Here is a 17,259-nt window from a genome sequence, read left to right as displayed (position 1 = left end):
GTGTTCAAAACCTTAAAAATCTTTTGTCTGGTGGACTTATAGGCAACAATAAGGCCTTCTAAATCTGTGTTGATGTTGATATGTCACTGATTTCACGTTGTAATCTTGTTTTCATGTGTTATCTAATGCCTAGTTTGTTTTGCATGATTTAGTATTCCCAAACATTGTTGTCCTGCTGCAAATTTGCACTTGCTGTAAATGCCTATTTACGCCTAGATTTTTTTTATAGGCCACATATTTTGTAAGGCTATACAGTAAAAAATGCAGTGTTATTCAGAGAGTACTCTGGAACAAACACAACCTAGAATGTGTTGAATCAACTCTCTAAGTGTTAAATTTTCTCTGTACACAGAGCATTTTACACAGTAGCCTACCATTTATAAAAATGGATTTATAAGTGTTGTATAGATTGGCTATTACAGTACTCTGCTCTTTCTCTCGCAGATTATTTTTTATTGAACAGAATTGAGACAGAAATAAAACATTTTCAGTAAAAGCTGTCTTTTTATGGCTGTGAATTGAGTTTCCCATATACATTTAAGACAGAGTAACTAGTTGTAAAATCTGAAATATTATTTACAGAACTGGCTGACAAACAAAATCTAAAGCACTTGGCTACAAGACATGGTAGTGTAGTTATTTTATTTTCTCATTCGTTACACAATCACACCTGGGCCTACTGTGCAATATGGTCTTTGAATTATGAAATTTGGAACATTTTAAATTGCCTTAGGGTCATTAGCCTTTTTAAATATCTCAGGGGTGGTGCAACCATGGTCAATGCCTAGGGTATATATTTTGTTTGTGAAACCCCGCCCTGCCTCTAGTTTTGTTTTATCATAAACTGAAACTGAAACAACACATAAACGGGTTTATTTCTTCTCTCAGGAGAAAGGGCTTTTGATATCTGAGAACCAGATTGTCTGAACAGTGTACAATGGCTGAGGCCTCTGATGATGAGGTACGTAGATCACATTTTTTACAGGCCTATGTAAACATTTAAGTTATTTTAATTATGTGTACATGCATGCTAGTCAGTATCTTTTTAATGACACAATTTTATTAATCCAATGTGTATTCTTAACTGAAATAGAACCAAACAGTTAACCGAATAACTCCTATCTTCATTTAGTAAGCATAATGCTGTGGATGGTAACATATTTCTGAGTTTTATATAGCACTGCACAGATATACTATGTATTCTCAACACAGACTCTGATATCCAGTTCACCTGTATTCTTTATTTTGTTGTCTATTCCAAAGGCGTTTGAGGATGCCAGTGACGTCTTTGAAGATGATGATGATGAAGCCAGCCTGTCCATGTCTTTCATGTCACAGTCATTACAAGATGACTACAGAAAAACAGCCGCATCATCAAATGGTAAGCACCCACCCAAAGTATTTCTATGAAGTGGTCAAATGGTTATTTTTTGTTCTTTTGTAATAACTTTACATACCGGTATGTGTGATTTTAGTATAACATTTACATTTGACAATCCCTACTATAGGAAATACTGAAATACTGAATATTTAATGTATATCCCCCCCCCCCCCCGCCCCCCCCCCCCCCCCCCCCACCCCCCCCCCCCCCCCCACCCCTTAAAATGTATCAATTGGAAATATTTTAAGGCTTGAAATAGACAACTTTGAAAACACTGTTAGAGCAAAAGGAAGTTTCAGTCTGACCACTTTCCTCATTCTCTTGTGTGCTGCTGCTGCCATCTTGGGACGTAGGGTGGTACTTGTCTATGAATATGTCGCAGCTAGGGGGCGCGTGTTTGTAGGCGGCACAGGTACACACACCAAATGTGCCAGGACACAGAAAATGAGTTATAAAGGTATCTATTTTACTTAATAATGGTTACAATGAGTCCATGTTAAAACGCCAAGGCAGCAACCATTTGAGACCTCACCCCACCTCAGTGCAAAGTCGGTAGTCTGAATGGTTCAGTCCATGCAGTGGTAGGTGATACTTGAACGAATGGGTGCCGTCTACAGTGTACAGAGGTTTTTGGTAGGGCTACTGTAGACCGGCGTGTGACTGCTATAGTGGCACGTGAATCAGCACAGCATCCAAAGTCACACTATAGGGAATAAACAGCACATCACAGCACTCAGTGGAGTAAAAGAGAAACAGCCGACTCGGCCTTGGTTACAGTAGCTGGAGTAGTCTCTGGCAGTGCAGCTAACAGTCTCTAGGGCCGAGAGAAAGAGAGAGAGATAGAGAAAGAGTGATCGAGTGGCGGCGAGAGAGAGAGACAGAGCGACAGAGAGACAGAGGGTGAGAAAGCCAGGAGCGGCTACACGTCTGGGAGGGGGGCTTCACTCTAGAAGGCCGTGGTGGCCAGGCACTGGCACTTAGTTAGGGGGTAGTCCGTCACCCCCTGGGTTCTCCAGGCAGCGACCCTTAATTCTGGCAATATGCCATCGCGCTTCTTCTGAGTCATTCAGTCCATGCGGTTCTCCTACCATCCCATACATGCCTGGCCCCACCCAGATACGGGTCGCGGCGTTACCCCCTGCATCAGCCGGCTCCTGGCAACGGCGGCCTCCCCTCCATGGATCGCTCTTTCGCCCGGCTGTCTTTCTCCGCAGCTCTCCCAGCCTCCCCATGTCTGTGTCCGATATCCCATTTAAAAACACCTTCCCCGACCCCATTTACCAATCACGTTTGCCCACAATGCCCATGCTCCACCTGTAGCCATTAACCTAACCAGCATGCAATTGTTCGTTCACAGCAAGGGGAGTAGACACAGGAGGACTTACTGACGTCATAACAGCACAGTACGAAATTATGGCGAGGGGAGTACGGAAATTTTATTCTTCTTCTACGGTCAGTATTGGAAGCATCAGGGAAGCATGCAATGCCACTTCCGCGAGGGTCGGAGTGTGGAACAGGTCATAGGACAGCGTGAATGTTTGTCAGCTGTCCTTAATTACCCCCAGCAATTACTGCTGACCAACAGCTGCAGTTAATTTGGCCACAAACAGAACACTGACAACCGGATATGCTCTTTCGGCACATTTTCGCAGGGTTTCCGGATTTTGCGGAGTAGGGAAATTCTATCCATCGCACCCACTGACCAATGACCATGCGCAAGGGAGTTAATTTTCCATCCACTCGTGTCCTCAGGCAACGCCCCCGTACTACACCATGGCCAATGCATTTCCCCCCGAGAGATTGTTCTTCTGTGTCGAGTTTCTTTGGTGCAAAGTAAACAGGGCGGCCCTGTGTTTACATGTCCAGGTGCGCAATCAAAAAACGATTGTTCCATTCTCCTCCCCAAATTCTAATCAGAGGATGTTGAATAACGGGCATTCTCAGACTCAGAACACTTGCTTGCTTGTGATCGGCCCCCAATCAAAACTTCACTTCACTACAATTTGCATGCCTTGTAAACTAGCGCCACCCGCTGGCGGCAAAAATGTTTTGCCTGCGACTGGTCTAGCCTAGATCCGTCGAGGTGGTCTGCCCAGAGCCATACAGAGGACAGAGTCAGGCAATCTCCGCTGTGTGCTAGGGCCGACTTCCTCATTAGCAAAATTAGCTGTTTTAGCTTCTCAGTACTGCTCAGCGTTGCGAATGTTAGTGCCTAGTAGTGGGCGTAGCACACAGCAAATGCAATGCGATGCAATGCAGGGAATATGACACGGCTTGCTGTTCATAGTAATAACTTCAGATATACATCACAGATGGTAAAACTGTTGTGATTATCACCACCGAGACAGTTGATAGTTTACATATTCGTGGTGATTACCCCGCAGTATAGTTCGTTAGTCCTTATTTTTGGCTGTTAATGTGGTGGTTCTATGTAGAGTCTATGGGAAGACAGCCGCTTTAGGCACGACCTGATCTCGTTGAAAGGCGGGGCTGCAATTTAATTCCTGGTCCTCCAATCGCGTAACCGGCAAACCAATCAGCGCAGAGATTTGTTTTGAATCAAAGCAAGCAGGGTTTTGGGCAAAGAGGCTTGAGACAAGAGGGCTTACTCACGTCATAACAGCGTAGTAGGAAATGATGGCGAGGGGAGTACGGAAATGTTATTCACTGTGGAACAGGTCATAGGACAGCGTGAATGTCTGTCAGCTGTCCTTAATTACCCCCAGCAATTACTGCTGACCAACAGCTGCCGTTACTTGGCCACAAATTATCCATCATGGTGTCGCCCCCACTGACCATGTGCAGGGGAGTACGAAAATGGCATCGCCAAGAGATTGTTCTTTCTCTTGAGTTTCTTTGGTTTTGAGGGAGTGACGACGAAGCTTGCGATGCCGTGGAACACACAACAACAAGAATAATTGAACAGCTCTCGTTTGACGTCAGTTTTGGAAGAATTAGACTCGAGGTTTTCGTTGAAACATGCTCAGGAAGATGTTCTACGTTCATTTATTTCCACAACGTTCTTTGATGGTACGGCTAGAGATCCATTATAGCGTTACGTTATCGCAGCTCGACGTACTGGATGTCCCAGTGTCGACGCACTGCTACTACAGCTCGTGTGGCCCGGGAGTTATATACAGGAAGTATATCAATCTACATTTCTAGCCGTTTTTATCCATATAGCAAACCAACTGCCCCTAAATTACAGTTCAAAATGCTCTTACCGAACTCGGCACATGTGTTTTTTTCACACACAGCTTGGCCTCGTGTTGTTATGCTTATGGTCGAAATCGAACATAATCATTTGAACCCAGGCATCATAAGCACATGCAACATACATGCTTGTAGTCTATATTTTGTACATCCAAAAGTTCGACAGATGTCAAAAATCTACTTTTACCGAGGGAAATGCACCTTCGTGATGACCACAGGTATCATGGGACATCTTCATGTAATCAACAGTCATTGGGTAACGCAGTCCGTCAGCCACTGCTAATTTGCATAACTTTCAGGAGAGCTCAACTTTTTGACGTGCCACCGGACCCACGCTCGCCGTGCCGGAATCCCAACATGCATTGCGAGTCCGGTAACGACGATATGCCGCATTTCATTGAAAATGAATTGAATGCGTTGGTACGGCTTGCGTAAAACTGACAAATGGATGGGTACCGTAATTGTGAGTTGTGCTGATTGGTCAGAGCGTTGGCCTGTAGGCACAGACACGGATTGAAAGACAACGGGTTGTTGTCATCAACAATCTTCGGATGTATTGTTCATCGGGGCCAGACTAAATCATACATACAATCTCACATTTAGTCTGGTTTATCAGGCTAACAATTCGCAGCAATGAACAGTTTTGGATTCTGTCAGAAAGGCTCTGTTTTCATCCACCCAGGTCATGTGAAAAGAGTGTTTACAGACCTCAGATGCCTGAAGATGCATCACCTTTCTTTGCAAAATGGACCTTGGGCCATGATCAGGAAAAAATTGGATACTGGCACCATCTGAGCAGGCAAATTCTGAATTTCTAAAAAACACACAATTCCAAAAAAGTTGAAGCTTGGCATTTTGTGAATAATACAAAACTAAACTTGCCTTTGCACCTACACAACTCTAATTTGTGTTTTCATATACTGTACAGTAGACTTCTGAATTTGATAGCTTTTTAGCTGTTTTCAACTACCCTGGTCAGATCTGGTCAGAAGTTTTACTTTTTTCTGTTCTAGTCTCCAAAACGTCCAGTTGCTACAACTTGTTTGAAAAAAGAAATGATATAGCCTCTCCCATGCCAGGGGACCCGCTTGATTTCCCATCAAATGTCCTCCTCTACTCTCTAGTACCCTCCTCTGTGGCTGAAGTATCCTTGGGGAAGACACATGTACCTACTACATGCCCACAAAGTTTCAATGTCCTTCCAAAAATAAGACACTTCATCATGGTCATTATTTAGAGGAAAGAGCTACAGTGCATCATAAAAACGTGTCAATTTTTGACTACCAGACAGCATTTTTTAATTTGCTGCCTGGTCAACGGTAGTCAGAAACTGATGAGTTGGGATGAGACTGTTGGCAAGAGGCATGTGGCTTCATAATGCACCATGTCGCTGACCATTCTTAACGCTTAAAACCTACTATAACAAAATTACCATATAAGGGCAGAGATAAGTATGTACAATTACTTGTGAAAGCTGTATGTCAATCATTATAAAGCTTTATGAATTCATCATAGCTCTTCATGAATGCATTATTAACACCTCATGAAGAGAGAGTTCATAGAAAGTGTTACCTAAGTAACCGTATCTCCCTCCCTTTCTCAAATCAGGTATCCCTGCACCTGGTGACCTCACGGTCCAGAGTGTCACTACCCACTCTGTTGGCCTGATCTGGGACCCTCCTGAAGGCATAGAGAGCTTTGAACTGAGTGTGTCTGCAGCCAATGGACAGGCAGAGTCCAGGACCACCTCCTCCAACCACACAGAGGTGGAGAAGCTGCAGCCTGGGACCGAATACAGCTTCAGCATCTCCTCTGTCTCAAGGAGCCACCGGAGCTCACCTCTTACTGTGATGACTTTTACACGTAAGATCCACAGTCTTTCCATTCACATGTGTTTCCGTATCTCACCATTTACATGTAAGAACCATACTCTTGTCATGAGCATGTACATGTATGATCCCTACTCCTACACATACGTAAGCAGGGGTGGATTAATGCACGGGCCTACCGGGCCCAGGCCCAGGGGGCCAGAGGCCCCAAGGGGCCAGGCCAACTTGGCCCTACAGCCACGACCCAAACCGGCCTTCAAAACCACCTTCGCAATAATAATCTTTCCAAGGTGCTTCATGTGCCAGCCAATATAGTGTACAATGAACTGGTTTAGTCCCATAGGCCAAGTCAGGTCCGTCTGAGGGTGGGGGGCCCAAAGGGCCAGAAGCCCCAAGGGGCCAGGCCGCCTCTGCCCCATGGCCACGACTCAAACCGGCCTTCACCTTTGCAATATCCATCTTTCCAATTATTTGAGTTCATGAGTTGCTACCATCAATTGTAGTTACTACAAAACTGACTGTGTTGTCTGTAAGCCTACCTAGTGTTTGGTGGATTCGGCAATGACGCTTTTTGGCTTTCTGTCATGCCTGATGACGTAATCTCAACATAGCATCACATGCATGGCCATGTTACAATAATTTTGTCAGAGATGTGGACTTGTGACTTGTGACTTGAGTGACAAATGACTTGACTTGAGACTTGACTTGCCAATATTAGGAATGACTTGTGACTTGACTTGACTTGTACACTATTGACTTGGGACTGGACTTGACTTGACAGCATTCCAAGTCTGAATATGTCAATCTTTTTTGCATTTGTGTGTGAAAAAAATGCATGAAAGAAAGAAAAATCGATTTACCCTTGAACAGTATCAGTAGGACTACTATTTTTGTGTAAACCCCTTACGAAAATTGTCCATGGTTTTACTGTAGTAATCCTGGTTTTACTGTAGTAACCATGGTCTCTCTAATTACTCTGAACCATCCATAGTTTCACTATGTCTTATCCATGTTTTTTTGGTAACCATGAAAACCATGGTTCCTGACTAACCATTGATCATAGTTATTCATGGTTTTCATGCTTTTTGTCAACATGGTTTGTGTCTATGGTTTAACCATAGTCACAAACCATGCTCAGAAAGCCATGGTTAATTGTGGGTTGCATGGTCACCCCCCCAAAAAACATGAAAACTTGTTTGCAGCCGTGGTGTAAAGGTTAGGTTGGTTGGACTGAAGATCACAGAGTTGCAGGTTTGAATCTCACCCTTAGGCCTACCTCTCCCCACACCTCCATCCATAACTGAAGTGCCCTTGAGCAAGGCACCTAACCCCACATGGCTCCAAGGACTGTGCCCAATATGTGCGTTGGATAAAAGAAGCGGCAACTAAGTGTAATTTAATGAATAATTACCGTGGTAAAACCATTGTTCATTTTATAGTTAAACCTAGTCAAACCAAAAACCATGCCAAACCATGCTCAAAAAAGCATGAAATCATGGTATACCACATGTCTATATTCATAAGCAAGGGATATGACTGGCAAAGGGGGACATAAAAAGCAGTGTGGAGAGGTAATGAATTTATGACCAAAAGGAATTGTCAATATTGCACATAGAATGCAAGGTGACTTGTTAAGGAACAAATGATACTTGGAGTTGGACTTGACTTGTCTTTGGTATGACTTGGACTTGACTTGGTCAAATGTGTCTTGTGGAACTTATGACTTGACTCGGACTTGATTGGAAGGGCTTGAGACTTCCTTGCGACTTGCAAATTAGTGACTTGGTCCCATCTTGCCTAAAATTGATTAGAGTGCAGGAAATTCCATCTAAGAATTCCAAACTTTTCCAAACCCCCTTACACAAAACCCCCCTCCACAGACCCACGGCACCCCCTGCCAAAAATGTGTTACACTATGTAGCCTACGTATGTAATTCTGCCCCACTCTATAGCATGGGGGTTTGGTGTGTATCATTGTAATGTCCAAATACGGTGTATAGTTCTCTTAGCATGTCAGATTATGGTCAAGGTGCGCTTAATTGATTTCTTAACCCGCCCCTGTACGTAAGGGACACGATTTTACCAATGAAATGGAAGAGTCACAGTCTTACCACTTAAATGGAAGATCCACAATCTAACCACTCACATGTAATACACATATTTATCACAGACTCCATTACATAGTCTCTAGCAAATACAATCTTACCATTGATACATAAGCTGAATCTTTTTTACACATAATGTAGGAAGGATGATAATACAACCTGATTGACATTTAAAGGTACACTGTGTAAGAACTTTAGTTGTTTATTTCCAGAATTCATGCTACCCATTCACTTATGTTACCTTTTTCATGAATACTTACCACCACCATCAAATTCTAAGTATTCATTATGACTGGAAAAATTGCACTTTTCATACATGAAAAGGGGGATCATAGAGGTAGAAAATAACACTAGAGAGGACCCCGCCCCCCTTTTTACGGCAATCTGTAGCAGCCATTATCTGTAGGTAGATCAGAGAAATGGAAATTAATGGAGAACGAGGCTCACCTCTGTCAAAAATGGCTTAATCATGTGAAAATGTCCATCAACACACTATACAAGGACAATAGTTGAAGTGTGTTGCTAACTATGTTCATAAAAGATATTATTTGATTTTTAAATGTATTTTATCGACCCATATGATTTAAGTAGATATTTAGCCTGACATTTCAAATCTGGTCTTTGATTAAAGTGTTACTTCATATTTACACAGTTTTAGTTAATTTCTTGACAGGGGTGGGCGTGTTCTCCATTGACTTGCATTGCCTGAAAGTACCTACACTACCTACGGAAGTTGGGAAGCTCCAGCTGCCATTTCCCCGTGCTGTCGCAAATTGCTGTGTCCTCTCTAGTGTTATGTTCTACCTCTATGAGGGGGATCTTCTCCATGGTCTGCCATTTTGAATTTCTATAAATATAGCCATTTTTAGCTGCAAAAATGTCTGTACTTGGGCCATACTAGAAAATATTGGTTTATTACTTTGTAAACTTTCATCAAAAGATCAAATTTGGCAATAGGCAACCCAGTTTCAATGAGCAGCATAGTTGCAGTACCTTTTTTGACCATTTCCTGCACAGTGTACCTTTAAAAAAAGAGTGAATTATTTAAATTCCTGCAAAGGTATTGAGTGAAACTTGTCTCTTTTGACTTACACAACTGAGATGACTCATATAAAGTAAAATGATGTGCTTTTACCCAATTTCAGAGCCAATACCTCCAGAGAGAGTCCAAGTGAGCCATATCACTGCAGACTCATTGACCCTCACCTGGGAGTCACCTGATTTCCAGGTGTGGCAGTACCACGTGACCTGCTGGCAAGGTGACACCTTGATTCAGGATAAGAAGACCACATCTGAGAGTATCGTGTTCAGCAACCTCTCGCCAGGTGTGCAGTACTCCATGAAGATCACCTGTGTCCTTCAGAATGGCATGGAGAGCAAAATGACCACTAGACAGGCGCAGACAAGTAAGTGAATAGTCCTTTTCTGTTGACATTTTCGATCCTTTTTTAAACAAAAAAAAACTTTTTTTTACATGCACTACTATTGCATGCTTGTAGGGTGGTCTGTAAGATATGCCACTAACAATAATACTGGGGTACATTAGCAGACATAGGCAGATTAATGTAATGACATTAAAAAAGTCGAAAAATGGCCTGGGTTTAACTGGCCAAGTCTCCTTTATAAGTGATAATGAGTTTATACAAATAACTTGAATGTTTTTAAACCCCATGTACTGCGCATGTATACTAACCTGTTGAAAAAAAGCACATAGGGTAACTATAATGTTAGCACAGGCAAGGTTAATGACGTTGACTCTGTTCTATTCAGAGACCAGTCTGGAAGGCCTGCTGCATGATTTGGGGTTGATGAACCACTATACCGACAAGCTTTCCCTCAGCGCCGTCCTTGAAATCAACAAGAAGACCATCAGCGATGAACCAGCTACCTCTCTATCATCCTTGCCATGGTGTTTCTTAAAGAGACTTATGATGGTCAATGTCACAGCTAGAGGTGTTAAATGCTCAAACCCTATCGATGCAAGCTTAGACAGTGCAGAGTTTGACATGTATAGTGAGCTAGACAGCTTGGTGAATTGCGAGGGCACTAAAGATGTTGTCAACCCTTTAGACTTAGTGACAGCTTTGTTCCTGTGCTCTGATGGCTTTTTCCAGCAGGAAATGGCTTTGAAAATGTCCATGTGTCAGTTCTCTGTGCCTTTGCTTCTGCCATCTCTTCACAAAAACCAACCAATGCTTATGCTGTGGGCTTTAAGGGACATTGTGAAGAAATTCAGGCCACACTCTTTGCAAGACTGCAGAGGATTTGTAGAGGAGAGAATTGTCCTTTCACATCTGCCAATGGTGTCTTTTGTCAGGCTAGGAGAATGCAGCTTTTCAAAGTCACAAATCCTAAACAAGTTGTTTAGCAACCCCCAGCAGTACCACGACACCTTCCTTCACCACAATATGGACTGTGGGGACACTCCACGCAAGATCTCCAATGGATTGGTGGAGATAAGCTGGTACCTACCTTGTGGCAACAAAAACATTGACATTTTCCCTGAGCCAGTTGCTGTGGCCAACTTGAGAGGAGACATTCGCTCATTTGAAACACAATACTCCTTCTTGTGTCAGACATCCTCAGCGGTTTTTGTCTTTTTTGACAGTTTGGACATAGATCATACAATTGTGACAACCCAGCATCACAGAGCACAGTTGTTTTTGGTGGGCAATATGCAAGACAAGACTTTCAATATGAATGCTTTGAAGAGGGTAGCCTCTGAATTAAACTTGAAGAAAACCAACATCATGTTGAAAGGCAAACAAATGAATGATGCAGACTTTGTGAAAAATCTGCATTCAATGTTGACAACCTGTCTAAATGCTAACCCGTTGAAAATGCAGTTGGAACAAATGGCCGAAGTTGCCCATGAGCTTGGCATTCATGTGGATGAAGATGCACAGGAATGTCAGAAAGCGAAAGTTAATGCACTTGAAATCACCTCGAAAATTAAGGACACATCACAGTTCAAGGAGACTGCACTCCCCTTACAAGGAAGGATCTGGAAGGAGCTTGCAAAACTTGAAAAAGAGGAGTGCAGACTTAGGAAAGCAGGGGATCAAAACATTGAGCACTACAAGAGTGAACTCCATACACAAAAGAAGCACCTGAGGGCAGAGCAACGTAGCCACGACATGTCAGAGCCCATGACATGTTTCATAAATGCATTATCAACTTCTAGATTGGAAAAGTTTTATTTCTTGAAATGGATGAGGATGAACTTGGACAACTTGTCTCGTGAAAGTCTGACAGGACTTCGAGAACAGTACAAAGAAAAATGCAAGGATTCTATTGAAAACAGAGAGGAAATCCAGGAAATTGACAAACAAATTTCCAACAGCTCTTTGGGAATTGAACACTTTGTGCGAGAGATGGGTCAACTGTATGAATCTGTCTTGACGTTTCCAAAAGATCATCCAGCCAGGCAGCAAATGATGCACTTGCCTGGACTTTGTGCCAGGTTACTGCTGGATGGCTTTCCTCTGGAACTTGTAGATGGTGATGCCTCCAACATCCCTCTCAAATGGGTGAAGGATGTACTGCTGGAGCTTGATTGCATAGTAAAGCCCAGAAACAGGATCCTTGTGGTCACCGTCCTCGGGGTGCAGAGCACTGGCAAATCCACTCTGCTGAACACAATGTTCGGAGTACAGTTTGCTGTTAGCAGTGGCAGATGTACTAGGGGAGCATTCATGTTGCTCATAAAAGTCAGTGAGGACCTCTGTGATCAGATGAAGTGTGATTACTTGGTGATCATTGACACAGAGGGACTTAAGTCTCCTGAGTTGGCACAGCTAGATGACAGTTACGAACACGACAATGAGTTGGCCACACTTGTGATTGGACTCAGTGATGTCACAATAATCAATATCGCCATGGAGAACTCCACGGAGATGAAGGACATTCTCCAGATTGTGGTGCATGCTTTTTTAAGGATGAAGGAGGTGGGCAAGAAACCAATCTGTCAGTTTGTGCACCAGAATGTGGCAGATGTCTCTGCACATGACAAAAACCTGAGAGACAGGAAACTCCTTCTACAGCAACTAGATGAGATGACTCAGGCAGCAGCCAAAATGGAGGGCAAAGAGGAGAACCAGAAGTTTACAGACGTGATGGAGTATGACCCAGAGAAAGGGAACTGGTATATTCCAGGACTGTGGCACGGCAATCCTCCCATGGCTCCCGTCAATGCTGGTTACAGTGAGGCTGTCAATGATTTCAAAAAGAACATGATTCAAGTGTTTGGAGACTGTAAGACATCTGGCAACATCAGGGAATTTCTGGAGTGGACAAAGAGTCTTTGGAATGCTGTAAAATATGAGAATTTCATTTTCAGCTTCAGAAACAGTCTAGTGGCAGATGCCTACATGCAACTCTGCACAGAGTATAACAAATGGGAATGGGCGTTCAAAAAGGACATGTACAAATGGCTCAGCAGTGCCGAAACTAAGGTCTCCAACTTTGAAGTCACTAGGATGGAATCGGACCAATCTGACATTAGTTCCTTTCTGTGTCAGTTGAAGACAAAAGGCATCACAGAACTTGACCAAAGGGAGAAAACCATTCTCAACAACCTGACAGAGTACTTTAAGCAGACAGGGGGTCATGTCCATCTGGTGGAGCGATACAGAGAGGAATTCAGCACCAGTGCAAAATGTCTTCGAAGGGAATTGGAGAACTCTGTCTTTGCCAAACTTGATCTTGCTGTGTCTATGAGGAAGGCGATGAATAAATTGGAGAACATTAAGAAAACAAATGCTGACTTGATGGAAGAGAAAGTTCGTGAGCTTGTTGAAAAATGTAAGACCAGCAGTTCAAGGAAGACTGATGAAGAACTGAAAAGAGACTTTGAAAATGTGTGGAAAGAAACTGTTGCTAAGCTGGAATTCCGTGGATTAGAGCGTAAGGACATCTCCAGTAATATATCACACTACCTGAGGTCAAATATGAAACAGAAAGGAGGCTCTGTGCAGGAAATGATGAACAATGCCAATTTACTTGAGTGTGGTAAAACATCTTTCACCGTTACCCAAGAAAAATTCGTTCATAGAGTTATTCGTCATATTGGGTCTGTGTTTTCTTTTGAAGATCACAGAAAGAATACCCAGCAGATAACAGACGATGTGATAGCCAAGTGTGTGGCATTTATTGAAGAAATTTCTCAAGGGAAAGGTGATTATCATGAAAATTACATACAAGAGATTTTGCACATGATTGATGATGCCGTGATTGGCAACAAAAAGCTTTATACAAGTGAAAAATTTGAAATTTCTCTGAAACTCCACATCTGTGGGACTGCTGCCAGAACTTTTCAGGGTATGCATGACCGTTTCATAGAATACAATGATCCTTGCAGGTGTATTAAGCAGTTAAAGGGAAAATATTTTGCAGACTTCAAAGACCTGTACAATGAGCGAGACCAATGTCAGAGAAAAGCAGATGAGTTCGCAAATTTGTGCCTCAGACCTGCTATAGAGACCTGGGTTGCTGCTAGCCTTGGTCCAGACATAGTTGATGAAATATTGGTCGGAAAGAATGCACTTCAGTTCAGCACCAGATCATTTTTTCAATACTCACTCCTGAAGGAGCTGCTTGTGGAATGTAACCAGGGCTCTAAATTAACGCACGCCAACACGCCAAATGCGGGTGAAAATCCATTTTGGCTAGTAGAAAAAATCATCCACTAGCCAATTTGGCCGGTAGACTCTAGCGCGCGCCCGAACGTCAAACAGCTGCCAGCACAGATCTGTGGCTGACTGCCGTCTGATGAACGTAAAACGGCGCCTACATTACCCATAAACATTAGGCCTACCGTCATGATGTAGCCCACACCCATTGGCTGGCCGTTAATCACAATAACGCAGCTTCACATTCATTGGCTGCGTGTTAGATGCCCGCGCTGGAACTACTGTTGATCAAATATTTTCAATGAGCGTACTAGCGCGGATTACTTCGGTTTTGTAGGTTTTGGACGGGTGAAAAAGAATGTGGCAGTGGTTAGAGCAAGGTTATGTGTCGGTGAATGCAACTTCCAACTGTAGTGACGCTGAAATGGAGTGGTGGTGGTGGAGCGAAAACGGCATGAGTGGAGGAGCATGACAGCTGTCTGTCAAAACCGTGTAGCCCTGCTGTCAGAAGTCGTCTGATATTTGCGAGGTCCTCGCAACTACCTAAGATGGAGTTGTCGTTTCCTAATAATGCCCACGCCATCGGAAAGACCATGCACGAGTTTGACATGGATGACCGAGTAAGTGAAAAAAAAAACGCTAACAAAAAACTAGCGACGCTATGAAAGTAGCAAAGTAAAAGCTGGTGGTCTCCGTGATGTTATTGGATGTCTACTAGTTTAGACATAGCGTAGCCTAATTATTGTCATTCCAAGCGCATGATATTAGAGTGAAGCAAGTATTAATCCTGCAGGAACCTAAAGGTGTGAAGCAGCAGCAGCAGCATAAAGAAACACACAATGCAGACATCATACACATCGCACTGAGTTGGCTGTGTGTGTGTCTGTGTGTCTGTGTGTGTGTGTTTGTCCTCCTCTTCTCCTCTCCACCCCTCTCTTCTGTGCATTGTCCATGGCATTTGGCCTACTGTGTGTGAAGTTTAAGTGATACTGTGTGGGGGATATGAGGTTTTGTAGTGTTCGGTTGTGTGTGTTTGGCTAGTGTATGTTGAAAGTCTGGTATGTGTGCAACATGTGTGTTGAAGGCATGCTGTTTTTGTGTGAGGTGTAGGCCTATACTGCATGTGAGGTTTGGGTGATGGTGTAATAGGTTAGTGTTTGGCTGTCTGTACAGTATATGGTCCACCGTAGGTCTGGTATGTGAGAGGCATGTGTGATGCAATTCACTGTTTTCAGAGGAAATTGAATAAAAAATAATGAAAATGCAGGTAATAAAAATAATTACTAAATAATTATAGAATAAACTGAACAGTGAAATATGTTGACTGTAATGTTTATATTGTTTATCTTTGTTAAGGATATAGTTTAATGGAATAATTAAAAGCAACATAATTAACGCATGGTTTATTTTGATGAGATAAAAACTGGCTAGTTGACCTTCCATTTGGCTAGTAAGAAAAAAGGTCTACTAGCCAAATTGGCTGGTGGTGGAAAAAGTTAATTTAGAGCCCTGAATGTAACTCTGAAACCTATGTGAAGTACATTACGTCTTATGAAGCTTTTGTCAAAGACTGGATCTATGGGTGTATCTTGGATCACTTTGCCAGTGGAAACAAGATGTCTCAACTTGAAGACAGATACCTCAAAACAATCTCATCAGAAATCTTGCAGGCTATTCAGAGTGCCTTGGAGCAAACAGATCCAGGGGCCACTGCTAAAGAATTAATTCAGAACATTTGCATTGAACTGGAAGAACAACTGGCCATTCCTAAGGATGCACTTGAGGAGGTCTTGGCTCTCAATGATGCAAAGGTGTTGCCATTTGCACATAGCCTCACAGAGTTCACCCAAGACATTGAAATGTCATTGAAAAATAAGTTTGTACAACAGGATATTCACACAAGGTTAGGCACTCTAAAGATGAAGCCAGAGGAAGAGTTATTCAAACGAGTCTTTGGATGTGGCGAGCAGTGCCCATTCTGTAAGGCACCCTGTGAGGCTGGTGGAGACACCCACAAAGAACACTGTGCTTCAATTCACAGGCCTGAAGGACTTGGCACTTACAGATTTATACGCTCTGAAAAACTTGTAACTGACATTTGCTCTTCAGCTGTGCACAGTGAGGCAAAATTTCGCTGCTTTGAGACAAAGTACAGCTATCACCCTTTCAAGAAATACAGAGAAATTTTCCCTGAATGGCACATTCCTGCAGATCCAAGCATTCAGGCCTCTGACTATTGGAAGTTTGTCATGGCAAAATTCAACAAAGAGTTTGCGAAAAGCTATGAAGCAAAGCCAGGTGACATTCCTCCCGCATGGAACCAAATCACAATGGAACAGGCAGAGAAAAGTCTTCAAGAGTCCTTTAGTATAAAATAAATCATGAATGGATTGATGAATGGATGCAGTTGAAAGGGATTTGTCAATGAATTTCTGTTGATTTAATGCTTTCCTTATTTTTGGTTTACATTCAGTAAAGTAAGTTCATTAAAAAAAGCTTCTGGTTGATTGAAAAAAAAAATCCATTATGCATTGGTTTAAGCAATAATGATGTTTGGAATGAGTACATTGTTGGTACTGTCTTTATATCTGTGTTTTCTCATGAGGTTTGTCTTTCATTGTGTACATGTAGCCTACATTGGGATGATCACCCTTATTTGTGACATCTGTCAAGTTTATGGGTGAACAAAATTGAAATCATACATATATACACTAGTACAGTTTTTGCTTTCAGCACTTACAATATTCATTCTACCTTTTTTTCCTTTTCAATTTTTTTAAACTTATTTTGCCTGTACATGCTATTTGGTACAATTAATAAAATTCATGAAATGTACAGTAGGCCTACATTGTTTTTGTTGTGAGAAAATGTCATTGTGGTAACATTATGGGTAGTTTTCAGAACAGATTTGGCCATGCCCATAGATAAAGCCAGTTGAGACAAAATCCAAATTAGCCATAACGGAGACAGCCGCAGGACCACTTTACTTTATTGAAGACAATTCAGAAAATGGGCTAAATGTTCAAATTAATGCAGTTGTCCTGTAGTACCACAAATTAACAGACAAATAGAAAGACAAGGGCCTTTGATAGTTGATTTTC

At 42.5% G+C, this 17,259-nt stretch overlaps 1 protein-coding gene across 1 annotated transcript; it reads left to right on the top strand.

Annotated features, from left to right (window-relative positions):
• Positions 1 to 885: 885 nt before the first annotated feature.
• si:dkey-85k7.12 (up-regulator of cell proliferation) lies at positions 886 to 16,842 on the top strand. The gene is made up of 6 exons (XM_063187653.1): positions 886 to 961; positions 1,264 to 1,381; positions 6,203 to 6,457; positions 9,674 to 9,934; positions 10,299 to 14,132; positions 16,790 to 16,842. Exons 1-6 carry the CDS (start codon positions 938 to 940, stop codon positions 16,840 to 16,842), a joined length of 4,545 nt encoding a protein of 1,514 aa, XP_063043723.1. The 5' UTR covers positions 886 to 937.
• Positions 16,843 to 17,259: the final 417 nt, after the last annotated feature.

This window comes from Engraulis encrasicolus, chromosome 21 (genome assembly GCF_034702125.1).
Source record: "Engraulis encrasicolus isolate BLACKSEA-1 chromosome 21, IST_EnEncr_1.0, whole genome shotgun sequence".
NCBI lineage: Eukaryota > Metazoa > Chordata > Actinopteri > Clupeiformes > Engraulidae > Engraulis > Engraulis encrasicolus.
The sequence above is the reverse complement of the archived record's forward strand: the minus strand, read 5'-3'. Positions and strand labels throughout refer to the sequence as shown.